At 47.4% G+C, this 22758-nt stretch overlaps 1 protein-coding gene and 2 non-coding genes across 6 annotated transcripts in view; 2 read left to right on the top strand and 1 right to left on the bottom strand.

Annotated features, from left to right (window-relative positions):
* The window catches only part of RCSD1 (RCSD domain containing 1), a 30907-nt gene extending 27435 nt beyond the window's left edge, over positions 1-3472 (top strand). The window contains exons 6-7 of one of the 4 annotated variants that reach the window (XM_039713188.1): positions 371-1094; positions 3097-3472. In XM_039713188.1, coding sequence (XP_039569122.1) covers positions 371-1081 — 711 coding nt within the window. In that variant the 3' untranslated portion in view covers positions 1082-1094; positions 3097-3472. Of the gene's footprint in view, positions 1-370 lie in introns of all 4 variants that reach the window. The other 3 variants (XM_039713187.1, XM_039713186.1, XM_039713190.1) reach the window with 3 other exon arrangements.
* Positions 3473-4389: 917 nt separating this feature from the next.
* On the top strand, positions 4390-4461 carry TRNAP-CGG. The gene has a single exon. It is a non-coding gene; the product is annotated as a tRNA-Pro (tRNA).
* A 405-nt stretch (positions 4462-4866) lies between these two features.
* TRNAP-AGG lies at positions 4867-4938 on the bottom strand. The gene has a single exon. It is a non-coding gene; the product is annotated as a tRNA-Pro (tRNA).
* Positions 4939-22758: the final 17820 nt, after the last annotated feature.

Below are 22758 nucleotides of genomic sequence, written 5' to 3'. Positions count from 1 at the left end.
GGTGTCCTCTCTGCCTTCCCGGCCCAGTGTGTGGAGGAAGGGATGGAGGGGCAGGACCCGGTCACCCCAGCTCAGCTGGTGCCAGGGGATGCTGTGAGCAGGTGGTGCCACACGCCAGCAAATGTCTGAGGTGGCTGAGGCTCAGTTTGGGGAGGCACACAGAGTTTCTCAGGTGTCACCAGAGCACTCAGCACTTAAGTGAGGAGTTACAACCTGCATTCACCATCACCAGCTGGAGTACAGACTCCTTCCTCAAACTGCCAAGGGCAGAACAGGCCGGCACACCCAGTGGCATGTTCCTCTGCTGTGCTTTCCTGCTTTCCATTGCCACCTTCTTGACTGCTTCAATGTCTCTTCTCCTGCCCCCCAGGTGCGGACGCGGGGATCGATCAAGCGCCGGCCTCCCTCCCGCAGGTTCCGAAGATCTCTGTCCGAGTACGGAGACGGGGAAGATCTAGGGGTCAGCTTGTCCTCCCCAGAAAACGGTGCCAGGGAAGATGAGGTCTTTGGGCCCAATGGCAAGACAGAGGAGGTGGAAACAGGGAGCAAAGAGCAAAAGAAATGGGCAGGGTCTGATGAGAAGCCAGCGTCAAGGACGGGGTCCAGCAGATCAGAGGATGAAGAAAAAGGGAGCAAAGAGCAGAAGAAACAGGCAGAGTCTGATGAGAAGCCCCCGTCAAGGAGAGGATCCAGTAGATCAGAAGATGGGGAAAAAGGGGAAAAACAGGCAGAGGAAATTACTCCTCACAAGAATAACACAGGGAATACAAAGGAGGAGGAAGTGTGTCATGATGGGCCAGGAGAGGAGAACTCTCCTCAGCCTCCCTCTGGAAACAATGAGATGTGTGACAGTCCCCAGGGGGAAGAGCAGCAAAGCACTGCCTGTGAACAAGGAAAGGGAGACAAGGAGAAGGAGGAAGCTGAAGCTGAAACAAAGGAGAGCAGTGAGAGCACAGACACACAGAGAACATCAGACACTAAGGAAACAGCACTGGCACCTGAAGCGCTGCAGGATGCAGTGGGATCAGGGACTGCCAGTGAGCCTTCAGTGTCAGTCACGCAGGACCAGGGCACAGCGTAGCTGTGACACACAGGTAAGGTGGGCCAGCCTGATTCTGGCTGCTGAGGCACCTGAGGGTTTTGCTGTTAGCAAAAATGGCAACTGTGACAGAACACAACAACGATTTTGCTGCTCCCCATATGTCAAAAGCCTCAGATGTCAGGCCTGCAGAGACTGAGGCAGGGCGTACTCAAAACAACCAGCCCTCCTGGGTGGTGTTACAGAGAGGATGGAAAAGAAGCAAAGCTGATTGTGCATTCAGTATAATGGAGAGGCTCTGCTCATGAGGCACCCTCCTGCATTGCTGTTTTGAAAGCAATCTGAAAGTTCTTGCAGTAAAATGCACATTTCCCCAGCAGTAACCATGTACACACTAGATCAGTATGGCTCCTTACATAGAAATATTTATATGTGTGCACATGTTGTATGTATACATGTGTACATATATATATATATGTATATTCCCTATGTGTTTAGCTTGTTAGCTTTGCCAGCAAACCCAGGGCACACCAGTTTCACAATCAGCTCTGAAAGCATGCAAGCATGGGCCTTTGCCACTGAAATAAAAGAGGATTTCCACTGGCTGAAGCAGGCCTTGTTGCATACACTTTCTTGTGTGTTCTGTAACCACTGATGACATAGCCACAGATGCCTGAGGATGTGTCTCATCCCATCTCAACCACCTGCTCTTCCAATGCTTCCTTGGTTTGGCAGGGAGCAGCTGAAGGAAGGATTCCCGTGGTCAGGCTGCAGCTCACCTTTGCTTCCTAACACAGAAACCACCAAAGCACCCCCAGGACTTCCCAGCACTGTCTTTGCTTAGACCCATGATTATTTTTCATTATTTCCTTCCTTATTTTCCCCTCTCAAAAGGACACACCCCATCAGTGCTGAGGAGACTTAACATGTGGATAGGAGCCATCTAACCCAGCTGAGGTGGAAGCTACTGGAAAACCTTCAGTGGCAGGAGAGGAGCAGAATGCAGAAATCCCCTGAGCTCCAGACTCAGCACAGAGCTGAGTGGCCACTCGCTGGCTCTCTGCTTTGCACCATCATATTTTGGGACAGCTGGAACATGAGATTGTTTGCAATTTCTTCAGGATTTCAAAACTCAGGTGTTGGCTGGCATTCCTTGGTGAAATCTGGGGACTGAGAGACCTGATACTTGATGTCCTGGAGCCAACAGCCACCACCACTCATGGTCCTTCTGCTTCTTCAGCCTGCTCCAAAATGTGTTTTTCTTCTCCCCTGCACTGGTCTCAGATGAAGTTCATCAGTTACATACATACATACATGTATGGTGCCTTTTTGGTAGCTTCTTTTAAAGGACTTTGGGTTTTAAAATTTCAGTAAATAATATTTTAACAATAGGATACACTTATGTTTCCTCCATATGTGCTGTATGGCAGACAATGTGAACCCTGAACACGGAGAAAACTCCTACAACATTGATCATAAAAATATATAAATATAAAATATAAAAATAAAATCCCTTTGAAGTGGAGCTGATCTGTGAAACAGCCACCTGTGGTAGGCTGGTAGGTCCTGTGTGCTTCAGCTTTGGGGTGCTTTTAGTGTGGTGGAAAATGACAACAGCAGATTGTGTGCAAAGGAAAGATGGGCTGAGTAGGTCAATAGGGCAGGTTCTCTTATCTGGCTCTGGGCTCCAGGCCAGATTTAGAAGGGCTGCTTGTCCATCACTCTTTCTCACTTCCAAACCCTACCCAGTCTGTTTTGAAACTTCTGGTGTTTGGTGGGCACCAAGAGCCACTCATTACAGAAAGATCCCAGCTTCCTGGAAACAGACAATTAATTTTGTGCACGTCAAAGAAGAAGTCTTAGCTGGCTGAATTTCCAGTGGCATTGCCTGGCTGAATTGGCAAAGCTCAGGCAGCCAGTCCCTCATGCCCTGTCCTAGATGTGCATTCACTCTTGGGCTACTGGAAGTCACTGGCTAGCAGTCACTACGATTTAAATCTGGAGGATATTTGGGGGAAGGTGGGTGTCAGACCCTCACTTGACCCTTTTCCTGAGAGCAGTGCCAGAAGCTGTGTTGGCCACACGGAACAACATGTCCATGCTGTGACGTGGGCTGAGAGAGCCAGCAGCTCTTGCCCTCCTGAACCATCATGGCCTTGTTGGCAGACACGACCTCCACACCCTTTCTGAGCCATGCTGTGGAGCATTGTTGCCTTTGAATCCATTTTAATCTGCTTGCTCTAGCTTGTGTCCCAGGGCGGGCTGCAGTCGCTGGCTGCCCCTGTTTCCTCCCTCAGCAGTGTCCCACCTGGATGTGAGTGTACTGTACATATGTGTGCCTGTGTATGCGTGTCCCGAGCACGGGAATGGAAACCCGAGGGAGAAACAGAATAAATAAATAAATGGTGGAATAAAACCACAGCAAAGCAAAAATCTCTGTGTTTTTTTTGATTCCTCGTGGAGAAATGAAGAAGCCTGAGGAAGAATGGACAGAACTGGTAGCTGTAGGCAAAAAAGGGGGTGAGATTTCCACTGGCATTAGGACTTCAGAACTTAAATTTAATATGAGAAGGAAGAGGGAGGAGTAGGACTTTTTGAAAAAAGTCTGGGATGCAGAAGCGTGGAAACACGAGGATGCCAGGAAGCATTGGCAGGACAGAGCACATCAGGGACAAGCGGGATTCAAACCAGGAGGGTGCTGTGGGCTCAGAACCCCCAGGCGATGCCCGTGGCTCCCGTGGGCCGCGTCCTGCCCGTGGATCAGCCCCGGGCGGGCCCGGGCGCACCCGGGACACGCGGGGACCCCTCCGCGCCGCCAGGGGGCGCACCGCCCGGCGCGGCCCGGCACGAACCAAACCCGCTGGGGGCGGGGGGAGGAGGTAGGGGGCGTTGGGTTGTGCCATTCCTCCGCCTCCCCATCCCTCGGGAACGCGCTCGCCCGGCTTCCAGCGCCCCCGCGCGCGTGGAGCGGGAGTGGGAATGGGAGTGGAAGTGGGAATGGGAAGGCTGGGTTGTTCCTGCGCCCCTCGGATGAGCGCGGGAGCGGGGGAAGCAGCGGAGCGCCGCGCGGGCTGCTCCCCCCCCCCCCGGGGACCCGCGGAGCCGCCGCTAACGAGCGGAGCCGTGGGGTCGGGGGAAGGGCGATGCCAGGGATTACCCTGGGAAAGGAGACGGAGGGGGCGAGCAGGGAGAAATGGCCGCAGCCCCCGGAGCTCGGGAGAGCAGCGATGCGTTCTGGAGCGCTGGCGAGGTCGGCAGGGACAGCCCCACACAGGCACTGACGCGGGCGGCCTGGGCGGGAGGAGGCGGGACGGCACTGAAGTGCTGAGCTGGGAAAGCACCAACAGAGCGGCTCGTTGGTCTAGGGGTATGATTCTCGCTTCGGGTGCGAGAGGTCCCGGGTTCAAATCCCGGACGAGCCCGCCGGGAAGGGGTGCGCAAGCCCCCTTCCCATATTTTGCTGCCGCCGGGCCCTCCTGCGCTTTTGCGCCTCAGGCCCGCCCGCCTGAGGGGAGCCGGGGGCGCGGGGACGGCGCTCGAGCCGGTGCGGTGTGCCCAGGCTGAGGCGCTCGGAAGGACGAGGAGCGGCCCCGCAGCGCTGTCTCGGTGAGGAGGAAGGCGGGGGGCTGCCTGGGAAAAACGGGAGTAGCGACGCCCGGTGCCAGACGAAGAGGAGCGGCCGGTCCTTGGTGAGTTCTTAAAGCTTTTTATCGTGCTAAAAAGGAACCAGTGGGTCTCGTTGTCAGTCCCCTCCGTGCGCCTTCGCTGTGTGCGGGGGCCGCCGCTGCTGTCAAGACAGAAGAGGCAGAAAAAAAAAAAAAAATGCTGGGCTCGTCCGGGATTTGAACCCGGGACCTCTCGCACCCTAAGCGAGAATCATACCCCTAGACCAACGAGCCGCCATGAGAGCAGGTTTCTCTCCCCTGCAGAGGAACGCTGCCATGGCGCCGCACAGCCCCCGTGTGGGACAGCTCCGGCCCGTCCCGATCCCCGCGCTGCTCCCGGTTCCCGAGGGGGCACCGGCGCTTCCCCGCGGCTGCCGGCGCTCCCCGGGCTCCTGACGGGCACCGCGGCAGCCCTGTTTCCCTGTGGGTGCGAAAGCTGCCCGTACGCGGCGAGCCACCGACCGCGGCAGCCAGGCCGCAAACCCCAGAGCGGTGAGGGGAAATTCGTGGCTCATTTCCATAATTTGAAAGTGTACCACAGCCGAGTGGAGGTAACGTTACTTTCCTAAGTTACAGATGAAGATTTTGTGCAGACCTGCTTAAACAGAGAGTCTTGGAACGCTGGTGTTGGTCAGGCTGGAGGTCACTGTTACCTTGGCTTTTGCCTCTCTACAGTAATAGCATCTAAATTTTGCCTATAGTCCAATATATTCCAAGGAGCTGGGGGAAAGGTAGGAGGAAGAGACAGGAAGACAAATTGCTTCCATTTTATGTGCTTTCTTATGTACCAAGGTTATCAGGAAAGGTTGTAATGACTGAAATTGTTCCTTGCATGGTGGGTGATCCAAGACACTCTTCTCAATCAAGTGATGAAAAAGCCAAGTTATGGAAGACAAGACTGAGAGGGGATCTCGTCAATATGTATAAATACCTCAAAGGTGGGTGGCAAGAGGATGGTGCCAGGCTCTTTTCAGTGGTGCCCAGTGCCAGAATGAGGAGCAGTGGCCACAATCTAAATCAAAAAAGTTCACTCAACATGAGGTAGAACTTCTTTGTGCTGATGGGCCAGAGCACTGGAACAGCTGCCCAGGGAGGTCATGGATTCTCCCTCTCTGAAGATATTTAAACCCCACCTGGACATTTCCTTGTGTAACCCACTCAAAGTGACCCTGCCTTGGCAGAGGGGTTGGGCTGGGTTATCTCCAGAGGTCCCTTCCAGCCTCAGCAACACTGACTCTGTGAAAAATAGTTCCGAAACTCTTCAAAGTCTCTATGCAATTACTGTGCTGCTGCCAGCTCTTGAGTTTTGAAAAAAAACCCTGCGTTTCTATTTAACCAAAGTAAACATCAGTGTGGCATTATCTGCTAGTCACGGACATTTCCTTGTGTAACCCACTCAAAGTGACCCTGCCTTGGCAGAGGGGTTGGGCTGGGTTATCTCCAGAGGTCCCTTCCAGCCTCAGCAACACTGACTCTGTGAAAAATAGTTCCCAAACTCTTCAAAGTCTGTATGCAATTACTGTGCTGCTTGCCAGCTCTTGAGTTTTGAAAAAAATCCCTGTGTTTCTATTTAACCAAAGTAAACATGAATGTGGCATTATCTGCTAGTCACAGTTTCTCCCAGCTTGCAGAAGAAAAAAATATTGCTGTAAGAGACACTTGCAAGTTTCTTGTGCAAATAGAGCCTGTTTTTTTCCTTTTTCTCTCATGTTCTTCTATTACTAATTCAAAATGAATTAGTGCTGGGTGGGATATTTTTTGCAAGAGTGCATATCCTTGCACACTAAACAGTATATACTGTGCAATTCCTCTAGGATGTACATGCAGGCTAAAGAGAAAACAATCAAAGCCACTAAAAATGTAAAAATCAGTCTAAATATATGTTAACACCAAAATCCTGCAAGCTACTAGAAACCTCTCAAAAAGCAAAGGATAATAAGGATAACAAAGGTCTGAATTTCTAACATACACAGCAAGAAGGAAGAAGATGCAATATATGTTCCTTGGGACAAATTAAGTTGTCCCAGCACCCTGTTTCCTCTCTGGAAGTAGCAGAAGATAATAATTTGATCATATCTATCTGGATAAATAATTTTTTGCTGTAAGTAGGCCAGATACTGTCCCAGGTGTTCTCTGTACTGAACATCTGTGTTACTACACAACAAGCAGGGAAGCCAGGGCTGTTCCTGTGGCAGTGTGATCTCAGCTCTGTCAGGGAGGGGACAGTGCAGCTAAGGGCTGGGCTGCCAAATCAGGTTTAGTTCACAAAAAGGGAACATGTGAGCTCTGTGAAGGACAGTCAATTTAAGAATAAGAAAAATGCAATATTTTTAAATATTTTTTGGCTTACTATCTTGCAAAATTACCCAGAAGGGTGAAGCTTGGCCTCTTCAGAGGATTGGACAGTTTTAAACTGTGCAGTACTGAAAGACCAGGAGGTGAGCAGTGAACTCTGAGTACTGAGGTGCTTCCATGCTGGTAAGGGCACTCCCAGCCACCCAGGAGAGCTGTAAGGTTGGGCAGAGCTTCCTGGAAAGGAAGAGCTCAGAGGGAGTATTTGAGGAAAAAGGGCTTGGAATGAAAGTCTTATCACTGCCTATCAGTTTCTGCTCCATTTGGAAAGCAGGGCTATTGAATTGGCTAAAGACAAAGAGCCAAAAGTTGGTACCTCATTTGACAAAAGAAGTCAAATGAGGTACCAACCAAACAAGGTGATATTTCCCTGCAATACAAAGAGTTGCCTGTGTTGTTGATATTTATTCCCAAGAGGTGCCCTGGATTTCTGCTAGCCTGGGTTTCTAGAAAACACGTACGACAGTTAGATGAGGAACGTGCTCCAGAGCTTCCCCGTAGGGTATAAATAATGGATGCACAAGCTGTTACATTTTAAATCCCATGAGAATTTTAAGGTGGTGTCTGGCATCACAGCTGGAAAGAAAATAATCTGCCTGTGTTTTTGCAGGCTTTCTTTGTCACAGCCCTCCTCAGCATGGCACACGGTGGCCTTTCCTGTGGCTTCTGTCACCTGCAGATGTGATGAGGTGTGCAGAGAGTGGCAGAGAAACTGGTGGCACAGGGATCTGGGCGAGGACCAGCATCCATGGAGCACTGGGCATGAGCAGAGCCCCCGCCAGGCTTCTGGAGGCTCAGGGATGCAGTGAGCAATAGCCTTGAGATATGACTCAGCTTGTGCAACTTCTTTAAAATGCATGGCTGGGAAAACACGGCCCAACAAAGAGGTTCTCAGAAGCAAGGAGGAAGAGGGAAGGATGAAAGCTTGGTCTCAGGGGGCGTGTAGCAGCTGGGAGTCCAGTCAGCAAGCCGAGGGAAATTCCAGGCAGGTATTTTCAGGCGAAAGGCAAAGGTGGTTGTGCAGCAGGAGAGCTTCTGGAGGAGCTTGTGCTTACAGGCAGAGCACGCCAAAACAGGCTCTGTGAGTTAACAGGGAACAACAGGCAGGATTTCTGGGGAGGCAGAGGAACCAGCACTGTCTGTGCTCAGAGCTTGCTGCAGCGCTGTCCCGCTTCCCTTGGGACAGACCGGCACCGTGAGGTGCTCCCGGAGGAGCTCGAGGCTGGCACCGGGATCTGCTCCTGCTCTCACTTCCCTGCTGGAAACTGGGCACAGCTGGAGACTTCCACAGCTGAGAGTGCTGGGGCACCACGCCACAGTGCTCAAACAAACCGCTGTGCTCCTTACGGGCCACTGTCACCCCACAGCTCCTGGGGGATCTCGGCTACGGGAAGCACAACTCCCGTAGCTGGAGTGACTGTCAGTTTTGTGGCTCTCAGTGATTGTCCAGACAGGCTCACTGCCAGCTGGAATGGTTAGTACCGTGCCTCCAAAGGCACTTGGATAAGCTTCCCGCACTGCAGGGTAACTGTTGGACAGCACCAGAGCTCGAGGCAGCCCCGTGAGGAGAGCTGGGGATGTTCAGCCTGGAGAAAAGGAGGCTCAGGGATGGCCTTATTATCCTCTACAGCCATCTGAAAGGAGCCAGGTGGGGTTTGGCCTCTTCTCCCAGGGAACCAGCCACAGGACAAGGAGGGCATGGCCTCAGGCTGCACCAGGGGAGGTTCAGGATGGACATTCGGGGGAATTTCTTCACAGAAATGTTGATGAGACATTGGGATGGGCCACCCAGGGGAGGTGCTGGAGAGGTGCTTAAGGAAAGGCGGGACGTGGCAGCCAGTGCCGTGGTCTAGTTGAGGTGGTGGCGTTGGGTCATTGGCCGTGCTCGGTGATCTCACAGGTGTTCTCCAGCCTCACTGGCCCGGCGGTTCGGTGATTCAGCGTTCCTGTGCCCCCGGGATGCTCCGGCCGGGAGCGGCCCCGCAGCGCCCGCGCCCTCCGCAGCACCGCCGGCCGGCCGCGGGGGGGCGCCAGCGACGCGCCCGGCTGGGGCCGCCGCCGCCGCCCTCACCGCCGGTGAGTCAGGGACCGAGGGAGGGCCGGCCGCCGGTTCGCTCTTTAACGCCGCTCCCGGGGCTGAGGGCGGTTCCGCGGGCAGGGCACGGCTCCGCCGCTCGCTGCCCACCCGGTTCGGAGCCGGGTTGGTCCTGGCCGAGGGCCCCCGTCCTCGCCGGGGAAGGGTCGGTGCGCCCGGACAAAGCCCCTGGAGCCGGCGTGGGCAGGGCAGGGGTGCTGCGGTGCCGGGGCAGTGATGCGCGGCGGCTGGTTGCACAGAATCCATGAGCTTGGAAAAGATCCCCGAGACCACCGAGCCCAGCCCGGCACCGAGCGCCGCCGTGGGTTCCTCGCTCCGGGGACGCGGGTGGCGTTTGTTGGGAGAGCCGCGGGGTGACCGAGGAGTGGGGACGCTGGGCTTGTGGTAAATGACTGGATTCGGTCAGTGGTGAAGTATTTGGGTGGAGGGGAATTGTGTCAGTCAGATGATGCACTTATGACTCGCATAGGTGGAGAGTAAGTGCAGAATCCCTGAACGGGTCGGGTTGGAAGGGACCACAGTGGGGTCCTCTGGTCCAACCTCCCTGTGGGGCAGGGTCATCTCAGAGCACATGGCACAGGATTGCATCCAGATGGTTCTGGAATATTTCCAGTGAGGAGTACGAGGCTATGGAGCGGTAGGAATGGCAAGAGTGATGCTGAACTCCACTGTGGCTTATGTTTTCAGAGGGTTCCATGCATCACTTGGAGTCAACAAGTTACATGCATGTCCCATGCCAGCTTGCTGTGTGTAGATGCTGGGCATGGACAGTGAGGGAATACCCAGTATCATACACCCCAGATATCCAGTGATGGATGTTTTGGGTTGGCAGTACTTGCTGAGTGGGTAAAACTTTGTGAAGTACCTCAGTAGGAGACATTAAGAAACCTGATGCCTCCTCAGTTCACGTGTCCGGAAAACTGTGCAAAACCGTAAGTCTGTCTGGGAAGAGGTTTATTAAGAAACTATGCTGAGTGGTAAGGAACTTCAAATTTATTTCATAAAATTCTAGAATGGTTTGCGTTGGAACAAATCTTGAAGATAATCTTGTTCCCATCCCACTGCCATGGGTAGGGACATTGTCCACTAAACCAGATTGCTCAGGGCCCCATCCATCCTGACCTTGAACACTCCCAAGGATGGAGCATCCACAAGTTCTCTGGTGAACCTGTTCCAGTGCTTCCTTGCCCTCACAGCGAAGAACTTCCTCCTAATATCTAATTCCTATTATTATTTCTCTTCCTAAATCTGTTCCCGAAGGGCATTGTTTGCATTTGTTTAAGATGAGTGCATTTTGCAATAAAGAAGTAGAGATTGCTAAGGCAATTCCTGTGCATCTTCAGAGACAGACTTAGTATTTAGGATTAAGTAGGTAGATGTGAAATATGCATATATTACGGTAAAACTGAGATCTTTGGAAATACATATGGAGGCAAGAGAAGAAGGAAGAATATTTCCCCTGACCACAACAAAAGGTACAGCTACAGTAATGCTGTGGGTAGGTGGGAGTAGTAGATCATTCAGAAGGTGTGAATTTATTCCCACGTTGGCTTCTTCTCTCCTTGCACATCCTTACTCCTCCTGCCTGCTGTGAAAAGCAAGGTTTACATCTTTCCATGGGAATTAGTGATCAGAGTGCAGGCTCTTCACCTCTTTTGCATACCCAAAGGAGTCCGAGAAGGAAAAGATGACCTTTCCCTGAGTTTGGGTTGCTAAGGCGTCCTGGGTAATCAGTGCTGTGCATTTCTTCTTGCCTGTGTCATTCAGGCTCCTTATGGTTTTTCAAGGGCCCTTGTCCCATTCCCTTTCCTCATGCTGGATTTTCCCCTCGTGAGAGGTTTGGAAATCAAAACCTGCCTTTTTTGGCGAGGGCAGGAGTGGTGTTTGCAGAGGGCTGTGCTGCTCCCTGGCTCAGGTGTGGTGTGTGGCTGGGTGATGTGCTGCACACGTGGCTGCCGTGCCTCGTGCCTGCTCTTCTGCCTCTTCATGTGCTCCGTGGCAGGTCTGCTCCTGTGGCCAGCAACCTGCAGACAACCTGAGACAGAAATATTGCTTAGGGTGCTGTGCTGTGCAGGCCCCATTAAACAGCACAGCCTGCTCTGCCAAGCCCGGTTGCTTCACAGCTAAGGACAGATAACACAGTTCTAGGCTTATTTTCATATGTGCCCCTGCATGTGTGAGTTAGGAGTTAATCTTGCTTCTTTTTGCTCGGTCACCTGAAAACCCCATTGCTTCATTTACTTGTGAGAGTGAAGGATCATTGTCAAATGTGCTGTCTGTGATTCTGGGGACATTTTGTAGCATAAGTAGTAAATCTAGGTATAATCTCTTCTGTGCATGAGTGGGCCTGGAGCAACCAGCCAAGAGTATCAAGAAAATGGAGTATTTGCAATTGTGCATTTGTAAGCCATGTAATTATGACTTAAAGTGGTATCCTGCCTGTGTTTGACATGAGGGTGGTGCCTGGTTACTTCTGGTAGTCTCAAAAAATGTCTAGCTATTACTGGAAAGAATAATTATGATTTTTTTTATTATTCTTTTTGATACCAACAAAGCTTGATCATTTTTGAAATTAATTTTCTCCTACTGCCCCTTTTATAGGCACTCATACAAGTGCACGTGGGCACACACACATGGGTCAGTAACAAGCAGAGTATTGAGATGTTAAATAGCTCAAGTGCCTGTTACTGCTTTGAGCTCACCAGCCCGTTTCAGTTGCCGCTTGAAATGTTTCCTGAAAATGACAGTGTAAGAAAGGGTTGCAATGCTCACTTCATGCCTGTGCCAGGTTTAGTCAGAATTCCTGTAGTCACCCCCGTCAGAAGCTGTTAGTCCTTTTAAGCTCAGCCCACTGATGCTGCAGGTGGGAACGCTGCCTTGCCTGCAATGCTCAGTGGGTTCTGCAAAGGCAAAAGCTGGATTGGATAAACTTTCAGCTCACCTTGCCTGCAGAAGAGCAAAAAGTTCTTGAATATGTTGAAAAGTCTGTACCTTAATGTTTTGGTGATAAAATGAAGTAAGAGGGACAGATGCTTCTTGGCCCCAGCCATCCAAGTCTCAGTCTCTGACAATTACTTAATAGCATGCATAGCTGTGTTGCTTGTTATCTGAATTAAAATTAATTGTATTAAACAGCAATTCCACTGCCTGTCTGTGGACCCATCTTGTCCTGACTAGTGCTGGATATCCTGTGTCCCATACAGAGTTGAAATGGAAGACCAAAAAAATGAAACCTGGTATTGTCCTGTGCTGTTTGTCTTGAAAGATTTTAGTCTGAGTAGTTTCTAAAGACGTACTGTTTTTCTGGAGAAGTGCCATGTAGAACATCATCAGGTCATCTATCCAAAGCTTATTATTAGCACCTGTAGTGGGAGTTCTCCAAGTGTAGTGTGGTATGATGTGGTTTGATCATGCATGGCATACACTGCCCTTTCTACTGCCTGTATGTAATTAACAAAATAAACAGCCTGGTATGCAAGAAAATACATTTTTTTTTAAACTATTGAATGCTAACTCAGGATATCCTGGGAATACATCAGAAGGCTGGGAGCTCTGTGTGTGAAAACATTAACATCCTTATGGCATATATGCTTTTCTCTTTTTTGTTTTGTTGTGTGTGGTTTGCTTTTGTGTATTATTTTAGTGGTCTGGGTTAGTGGCACCCCACAAGAAGTGATTAGCACAATGGAGAGGATATGAATATCTTGTGTAAGAGAAGGCTGTGCCAGGGGAGGACAAGAAGTTTTAAACTGGCTTTCTTGTCAGCAGAGAGACTTGGGGAACTAACTGCAGTGATTCACTGTTATCTCTAACAGCAGTCATGTGAAAAAGCAAGTGTTTACTTAGATTAGTGTTTAGCAGTAAGCAGTACCCATAGCACAGAAGATGTGGCAATGCGTCCTAAGGCAGGGTTAACATCAGTGTTTTTTGCTGAGCAGGTTGAAAGAAAGTTTTTCCTCACAGTCTCTTTTATCTTTAAAGGGCTATTCTGTTTCTTGTCCTGAATAAGCTTTTTTTGAAAAAAAATTGAAAATGTTTTTATCAAGTAAATGTATTGGTACTAATCTGGGACAATTAATTTAACAATGTTTTGCACTGGTTGCTTGTTTTGCATTGGCTTACACAGCCCAAGGCCTTTTTTGTTTGTCACCCCTCCCTGACAGCAGATGGGCTGGGGGTGCATGAGGAGTTGGGAGGGCACCACAGAAGTCATGGTCAGCAATGAAAGCTGGGAAAAGGAGGAGGAAGGAGCTGTTTGGAATTACTGTATTTGTCTTCCAAGTCACTGTTATGCCTGACAGAGCCCTTCTTTCCTGGAGCTGGTGAACACCTGCCTGCTGATGGGAGCTGTGGATGATGGCTTGTGCTTTCCCTGTTAAACTGTTTTAATCTCAACCCTTGAGTTTTCTTCACTGTTAAACTTCCATTTCTCTCCCCAGTCGCACTGGGGGTGTGAGCAAGGGGCTGTGCAGGGCTGAGCTGCCTGCTGGGGTTAGCTCACAGTCCTTGCGTGTTCCTTTTGGCTGCTGTGCCTTTCAGCTCCTGCATTTTTATGTATCTGTTGAGCTGGCACTTTCCACTCGGTGCTGCTGCTAGGTTTTGGCTTAAAGTGCATAAGGAAAACTGGAAAGCTGTGGTTGTGCTTGTGAAGTCTCTTTCCTCCAGCCCTGCAGAAAAAGGTGCTTTGTGGTACATCTACTGATGCTTTACACACATGGTGTTAAGGGGCACAAAGGGAACTTGCCTGGAAATGCTGGTTATGCCCTACCTTCAGTGTTTCAAAGCAAATTGAGATTCTGATCCTTAAGGGAGGCTCTGGGCAGTGTAGCAGTTGTCTGTGGTTGGTGGCACTTTCAGTTCATGAGGTGGAGGTAAATCAGGGCAGGTCATCTCCCGGTGGGTGAAATGGCCATTGCTAGAGGCGTTTACAGTTGGCTGCAAGCCACCTGTTATTCAGTAACTTGTTTTTGTAATGTGTGCAGTGAAAGGGCTCCCACTTGGTAATAAATTCCATAAAGCTGTACGTGCAGCAGGAGTTTTGAAATCTGACTGGTTTCTCTGTCTTGAGGTGCTCAGATCAAGGTCTGGCAGGATCTGGCTTGATGGAAGGTGCTGCTCCAATCCAAGGGATGGCTCTAGAAATCACCACACGTGTAAACTGGGAAAGTGATGTACTGTGCTACAAGGAAGGCCATAAATTTTTCACAAAAGAAGTGTTCCTGAGAAAAAAACAGCTGAATAAGCTCCTACTTGGTGCTTCCTAACCCTCCTCAGTTGTACAAAACAGTATACAGTGGACTGGGCTAGGGTGTTGGTCTGGTTTGAAAGAAAACAATGGTGAAAGGGCTGTTTTGAACACAGATAGTTCCTGATCAGATTCATCTCGTTCTGAATGTGCATGTGAGCTATTTAAATTGGCACCACCACTGACAAATTCTTGTGGAACAATGCTTTGAAATATTTAGCATGGGCTTTTCCTTTTGGTTTTGTGGTTGTGCTGCTGCAGGTTACAGCTGGTTACGAGTTTGCTCAGCAGTTCAGTTAGCGAGTAAGTGTGAGATTGCTGCAAGCTTGGTGCCAGAGCTGGCTGCAGGTGTTCAGCAGTCCATAGATCAGTAAGGAATCTGGTCTTCCCAGGGCTTTGGATTGGCTTGAACTGCTGAAGGAAGCCTCTTGTCGCACCAGAACAGATTGGCTGCATGAATACCCTGTCAGCTGAGGAGGGTGATCACTTCAATGACGTAATTTCATTTATCTTCTTGCTCAGTTAAATGGCAGGATTTTATTTAACAGGTTTTAATTGAGTCTGTATACAGGGAAAAAAATCCTGTGCTCACCTTTCAGGCTGGTGGAAATACCAATACTTGGCAGGAGATGGACATGATTCTGGTTCAGGAATGATGACAGGTGGGAGTGAATGTTCATGGAATGTTACTGATACCTTGGATGGTTCAAAGTGCAGCTTTTGCAGATGTTTCTTGGTGTGTATAGACTGAGTTGGTTGCAGCTTTGTGGATTGATTATTGTAGAAGGGTCAGGAAAAGGGCAGCTTCCTTTGTCTGATATGTAGGCTTTGCACTGTATGTCCTCATGAAATTGGTGCATCCACATCCTAAATTCTGCTGCCTAGTTTGTTTTGGAAATTGCTAGTTCCCATGCTGCTAATGATGGATTTTGTGAAAAAGATGCTGCATGCCATCAACAGTTGGCAACATGACTGGTGTTTTTAACATAGTTTCACTTGAGATAGTATTAATAACCAATAAAATAAAAAAGCCTGGAGGGAAGATTTTGCTCCAGCCAGCAATATGTCAGTTTCTACTGTCCACTCCATGGATTTGGGTTTTGCTGTTGTTTAGTTGTGGTTTTTTAGTCTACAACTTCTGATCCTTAATACTCTCATTTCCTTAGTAGTTGTGACAGTTTTAGTGGATTGCTATAGCAATTTTAGGAAATGCTTGTGATGGTGGGATGCTTTTTTTATTCTCCCTGCCATGTGTTGAGATGTTTACCCAGCTTCTCTCAGATCTTTAATTAAGTAAGCTTCATTCCCTATTTGTGGGGAAAAATCTGGTGTATTTCAAGGAGACTTTTCTGTCTTTCTGTGATCTGTGTTCCCATTTTCTGGCATCTTTCCTTGTGCCCAGAAAATAATGTGCTATGTTTGTTAGTGACTCTGTTGATATTGCAAGATTGGAGGTGGAGCAGCTGCCATCAGCTGTTCCAATTACTCTTTGCCCTTTGAACAGCTTTACTTAACTTGCCACCTTTGGGTTCTTCCACTCTTTTGGTTTGGCTTTGTCAACAAGAACTGTTTACTTGGATTTGAGTACTTGTAAACTTACTTGGGCATGGAAGGAAAACCACTTCAGGGCTGTTGAGCAGAAAAATGTGATGTGTGGTTTGGAAAGTACCTGAGCTGCTAGTCCTGGTCGGTGTCCCAGCCTGCAGCATAGGCAGTGAAGTGTTGCTTTGTGATCCCCAGGGAGAAGTACTAGAAGTAACTAGAAGTTACTTGCCTCAAGACTAAGTATCTGCCCAAACCTGACATATGACTGATGCTGTAATAGGAGCATGAAGATGTGCAGCTACACTGCTTGTTTGTAGTTCTGAGCACCTTTACAAGCATCTCTGTTTTATGAGATGAGAGAGTAATACAGCAGTGAAATTATTTCCTCAGGACTGAACAAGAAATCTGTTGCCTGTCTGGCAAGGGAGCTCAGGCATTTTTTGCTGTTTCTCATACTTGTTCTTAATTTCTGGTTAAAGCATGGGCTTTGAAAGTAAATCTCAGCACAGTTCTTTTTGCTGCTCCTTGGCAGAACAATGAGCAGTTCTGCATCATATGGAGGAGAACAGGCCAAAAGCTGACCCTGAGGTGTGGGAGGAGAAGGAAGTACCCAAGTTTGGTGACTCTGGAGACTTGTCTTTTTAAGTCCTGTCAGAGTAGGTGCATGGAGGTATGGAGGGCTGAGATACATGGATGTTATTGTCTGCTTTGACAGCTTAGCCACAGCCTACTCAAGACTTCCCAGTGAAACTGCTTTCCTTTCACTTGGAGTGACAAGATGCTATTTTTTCCCTCATTGTTGAGTCAGGCAGAGCTTAGCTGAATGTGCAAAAAGGCCAGGAGAAAGTGAATGTTGTGTTAGCAGATGCTTGTCTCTGCTTGGGGGATGAAGGTTTCCAGCAGCATGGTGACAGGAGGTGGTAGGTGTTCATGGGCTGGGTGTCACAGCTGTGCTTGCTCATTCCTGGTGCTGCAGGGTGCTGCAGGACCGGCTGTGGTACTGCAGACAGGAAGCTCTCTTTCCTCCAGCAGCCTGGGTTACTTGACAAGATTGGCAACCTGGGGAGATGCTGTGGCAGCAGCTAAAAGCTGTTCTGGTGAATTGGCATTTGAGAGTGAAATTTAACTCTTTTTTTCCTCTTTTGAGGCAATGGAATTTAATTTTCACTGCTTTGAAACTTAGATGTCAGAATTGGTTGGCATGATTCTTGTCTAGTCATGGTTTCTGTAGCTGGTGTTGCTTTGTGTCCTGTGTAAATGTATGGAGTGCAGACATTAGGGTCATGGTGCCGGGGGGCTGCAAGGACAGCCTCCATGAGGAGGGGTTGGACACCTGTGGCTTCTTAATACCTGTGTGTTGTTGTCCTTATGAAGTACACCTTGGTTTGCTCCTGGGTGGAACTGCTGGCATGGGTTCTACTTCTGTGTTAGGGCTAAATGATGTGAAGGAATTCTTTGTGTGGAAATTCTGTCCAGCATCTGGGTGCTTTAACAGATCTTGTGCAGCTTCACAGGAGCAATTTTGGCACGCCTACTGTCTGTTGAGGCAGGAAAGCCAAGGTTTCTCCACCAGGTGTTTTTGAAGAAATGGTCTGTGGGGCCCTAAGTGCCTGTGGTTGCAGTTGGGGAACTGTAACTTTGTTCTGGCTTTCTGGGATGTTTTGTAGGGGTCTGGTTGCTGTTGTTTCATGCTGGTTGTACTGCTTTGTGGGAGAAAGGACTAAATGCCATGCAAGCTAGCTGAGAATGCTGTCAACAGGAGATATTTCACAAGACACTTGACATTGAGCAAGAGTATTTGTTAATGAAAGCACCGATTCTCAAGTGTATATTGTTTTTGTGACATTAGACCCTTAGTCATTAGAAAAAAACCACATCCTCCTGATGAAACTTCTGGGCTGCTGAGGAGACCAGAGTGCAGATAATGAAACACTGAATTTTCTGTCCTTTTGTCAAGACCTTGCATCCATAAGCGACTTCATTTACAAATTGTATACATGGCTGAACTACTAGGTGTCTTTAAGATAAGCAAAGCAAGTTGCTTGTATTAATTAATAAACTGGTGATTAGCCATTTCAAGAAGAGGGGAGCAATGCTCTTCCTGGAGTAGGATGGGAATGGTAGCAGCCATAAGCATCCAGTATTTAGCAGTGTGAGGAAAGTTTCCATGTGGGCTGTGTTTGTGCTGGTGGAAATAAGATGGCTGTGATTAGTGTTAGCTGTTTGTGTTCTTGGTTTGTTAGGTCTCCTAGTGATCAAATTGAGTTGAATCCAGGGGAATTGAGTTTATTTTGGTGTGTTCACGGTTTTAATTAACAGAACGTTTTCATTGGATCCAAGATCTCAGTAGAAACAGTGGTCTGCAAAGAAGTTTTAATTATCTACGTGTGTGTTAGTGTAAAACTCCAGTGCACAGAAAGATTTCTTTGTGATGTGCTACCAAACCAAATGGTCAACCATATTTCTACATTAAAAATGTAGAATAACAACAATTTTTGCCCAAAATATTTTTTTAAAAAAATCACTATGAGGCCAGTGTAAGCAACCAGGAGGTACAAGTAAAAGTAGGAAAAGATGACTTCAGCTTTAAAAGGTGTAGATCTCCAAGCACTGGCAGTTAGGGCACTGTTGGATTCATACAGATGCAGTTACCACATGCTTTGGGAGGGCTCAAAGGAAGTGAAAGGATTTTGCAGGTTTTGAGCAGATCCTCCCAAGCCTGAGTGAGACAGCATTTAAGAGGAGGTGCTACAGTTTGGATTTGGTAAGTTTTGGATGAGACCAATACTATAATGTGGTTGGGGACAAGAGTCTCTTCGTACTGGCAGAGGGATGGGTGCTTGGTGTCATTTCCACCTCAGGGAAGGAAGCAGTGATCTTGCATATGTGGTGACCACCTCTTCTTGGTGTCACCCTTGGAGCAGCTTGGTTACCAGGAACTGCAGTCAGTACTGGTCTGTTACTGTCTGTTGGGGCACTCCAGACAGAAAGTGTTTTGGACCTGTTTAGCATAAGAGATCTGATAATCAGGATGCCTTGGCAAGAACAAACAGAGCTCTGAAGACTGAATCAAGACTGTCTGACAGGAAGGAAGGTTGAATCAACTTCTGCAAGCAAGAGATGTTGTACAATGTATATGTGGTGATCAGCCCAATCATTGTAGTAAAACATTACAAGCGTCCCTAGAATAGTATATAAGCATATGTAGCCTGTGGTTGTGTTTGAGGGTCCCAGGACGAGGGAAAAGATGAGAATCTTGACTCAATGGTTCAGAAGGTTGATTTATTATATTATGATATTATAATATATTAAAATGCTATACTAAAACTATATACTAAAAAGAGTAGAGAGAAAGAACCCATCAGAAGGCTGGAAAGGAAAGGAATGATAATAAAATCTTGTGACTGCTCACAGCCTCAACACAGGTGGCTGTCATTGGTCATCAAGTAAAAACAATTTCACATGCTGAGTAGACAATTCTCCAAATCACATTCCAAAACAACAAAACATGGAGAAGCTGAAGCTTCCCAGCTTCTCAGGAGAAAAGATCCTGGCAAAAGGATTTTTCATAAAATATGTCTGTGACATTAGTCCACCGTAAATTTGGATTTTGATCACCAGTCTTCCCCATCTCTCATCACCAATAACTGTCTGTCTGTCCAAAGCAAAAAGGACATGACAATAATGAAGGCCGAGGTACAAACTCGAGGTTTTAGTCCGGTTTCAGCTGAACAGGTGACTGGAAACTCTGAAAGACTCTGCCTTGACCTGGGAAGAGTTCAAAGTCAGAGGTGCTGCCCAGGTGTTGAGTTGGGGACACGTGGTGGGTACATGGTGGTAAAAGCAGTTGTGGAGGGCTCTGAGCTCTGCTTTAGTCCCATATAGTGTGAGCTGACAACTTAGCATTGACAAAGATGTCAGCTCAGAGGCTCTTCTTTGAACATAAGGAGACAGATCCTGAGCAGAGACACAGATCTGAGCAGTCAGTGCAGAGATGGGAACTTGAACTTGTTTTGCAGATGAGATCTCTGAGGCAAGATACCAAGGAAAGAGAGACCTGAGAATAGAGAGAGCACTGATGAAGAATGAAGATCTGTGATGGACAAATAAAAAAAGATTAGTATGTAAGGTTAGTAAGTTAGTAAGAATATGAGTGTCTTATCCTATTTCAAGAGCAGGAGGATTGTCTGGAAGGGAAGATGTAGATGGAGAGTTTTAATTGCAGTGTGGGGGTTGGAAATGGAGCTGGAGAAAGTTATTGTAGTTGGAGTAAAACTGCTTGAACAACACTAGAGATTTAAAAGAAATGGCTGAAGAGGCACAAGTGGGGTTTTTTCAAATTATTTTGATGATAAGTGAGAAAATGAGAACCATTTTTCTGCTGAAAAGAATAAAAGCAGCTGAAAGCTAGGTGAAGCTAGGTTCAGAAGGAAATACTGGAGCTACAGATGGTTTGACAGGGTAATGGGATCAAGGAGGATGCATGGGAGAAGAGCAAATATTTATTTTTGCCCTATGTACCTTGCTGACCTTCCCTTCCTAAAGCACTCTTTTCTCTCAGACAGTTTCCTGTGATCATTTTTTTCCTTTTGAGAGGAACTAAGGCTGAGTAAGCTTGAGGAATAGAGCAGTGTGTAAGTGTGACTGAAATATGACTCAAAATTCAACTTTCTCCAACTGGAATATTCAAATAGGTGTAGGAGCTTGGAAGGTGAATGTAATCCTGGTAAATGTGGAAAGAGGAGGAAAAGAGCTAGAGCTGGAGATGATCCATGTGGATTTTATTATGACAGAGGAGGCCAAAGAGCTCAAGGTAGTGAGAACAGCCACCATACCAGTAAAATATGGGATTAGAGGGCTGAGGGTGAACAACTGACAAATCTTGTGGTCTCTCTACCAAATAGTCAGGTTATGATTTAAGGAGCTTGTGTCTCATGTTGTAATGCAACAGAAGCAGGAAAAATAATTTTGAAGGTGTGAAAGAGGCAGAGGGGAGAAAATCAGCAAAGAACATTAAATTGAGCCAACAATAGGACAGATGAAAATTAAACTTGATAGCTTGATAGAAATATCTGTACAGGAATACATAGTTCCTTCCTTCCTAGACTAGGGAAGAAGCAGGGAGAAGTCCTTTTTTTTTTTTTTTCTTTTTTTTGCTTCACTACAGTTCTAGTGAGAACAGTGACTTCTTTAGATTAGGCAGATCTGTGCTACCCACTGCCTGTGTGTGGCAAGGAGTTCTCTGTACCATGTACAAGCAGACAATGTCTGTGCAGACTCTTTTCTTCCTACACGAATACTGAGGGCATCTTGCTTATTTTATGCTTGAAAGGGAGGTTTGTTCTGTGGTTTGGACCTACTACAATGGATTTTATTTTATTTTATTTTTCTTTTCTACACCATTAGCTGGAAAAAATATATAAAGCACAGCAGCTCTCAGTTCATTTATTTGATTGCTAGAAGTCTTTGTATGTTCCAAATAAATATTTGGTAGTTGTTTTACAAAAGAATATTTTTTGGCCCGTAGTCAGTAGTATGTACAAGAGAAAGGAAGCTGTGATAGAACCTCATGATGAAAATTCACCATCCCTACTCCCCACCCCCTTTGGGATGCTTTTTCTCTTGGAAGTGAGAGCAATGATGACGGGAGAATCTGAAGTATTAAGAGATAACCTGATGGGACAGAGGAGTTGGTGAATTTTGGAAGTGAACAGTGTGGACTCCGAACAGCAGAATTAATGAATGGTGGTTTCTTCTGGTTGTGGTTATTGCAATTACTGTGATTGGGTTGATCATCACATAAACGAACTTACACATTTTGCAACATCTCCTGCTTGTAGAAGTTGATTCAGTTTTCCTGTCAGGCAGTCTTGATTCAATCTTCTCTGTAGTCTTCAAAGCTCTGTTTGTTCTCGCCAAGGCATCCTGATTATCAGATCTTTTATGCTAATCAGGTCCAAAGTGCAACAGGTGGATTTTTCTTTTCTTTCTTTTTATCCAAACAGTCTTTGACTTGCATCTGTTTGGTCTGCCTACTTTGAGCTACTTTATTCAAAGTTGAGAAACAGATCAGTTGAGGTACTGATGGAGCAGGAAGGTTATTTCTCCTGTTCTAACACAGGGGTTTAAGGTACTGGAGCCCAGAAACATAGAATCCTATGGACAGAAGTAGGTTGACGTTACCACCTCTATGTTGAAAATCATGGTTTAATAAAAATCAAAACTTATATTTGAGGCACCGGGAACACACGTTACATGTACACCCACCCACACTGACTTGACAAGATTTTTGCTTTCACGTGGATGTGACATGAACCCTGACAGACATTCTCTTGTGATGTCACAAGATCATGCTTTGTTTTTCTACATAAATCTGGATGAATGCAGAGATGTAGCTGCCTAAATCTGGATAGGGATAGTGCACTGGCAGCTTAGAAGGTGCCAGATAAAGCACATCTTCAACACGTTTTCCAAATCGTGATGCACGTTACTTGTTAGGAAAACTATGGGTACAAGCACAACATCAATATTGATTACTTTAAATCTGGGGGGTGGTAGTGGTCTGTTTACTGTTTTTACTGTGCATAAGGTAGAAAAAATTAAAGTACTCTCATGCTTCTAAACTGTAACAGAGTGATTTTTGGTGAGGCCTTGCACATGCACACCTGGGAGCATGGCAGAGAGCAGGAGTATAAGGCATAGCTGGGAGTGAGAGAAGTTTGCTCCTCAGCTTTCTGGAGGTGAGCCTTTGTTTTACCTACAGCTAGGAAAATATGGAGATACGAAACAAAATATGTGCCAGAGAGGAAACTGAGTA

Source organism: Passer montanus, unplaced genomic scaffold (assembly GCF_014805655.1).
Source record: "Passer montanus isolate IOZ18808 unplaced genomic scaffold, ASM1480565v1 scaffold28, whole genome shotgun sequence".
NCBI lineage: Eukaryota > Metazoa > Chordata > Aves > Passeriformes > Passeridae > Passer > Passer montanus.
The sequence above is the reverse complement of the archived record's forward strand: the minus strand, read 5'-3'. Positions and strand labels throughout refer to the sequence as shown.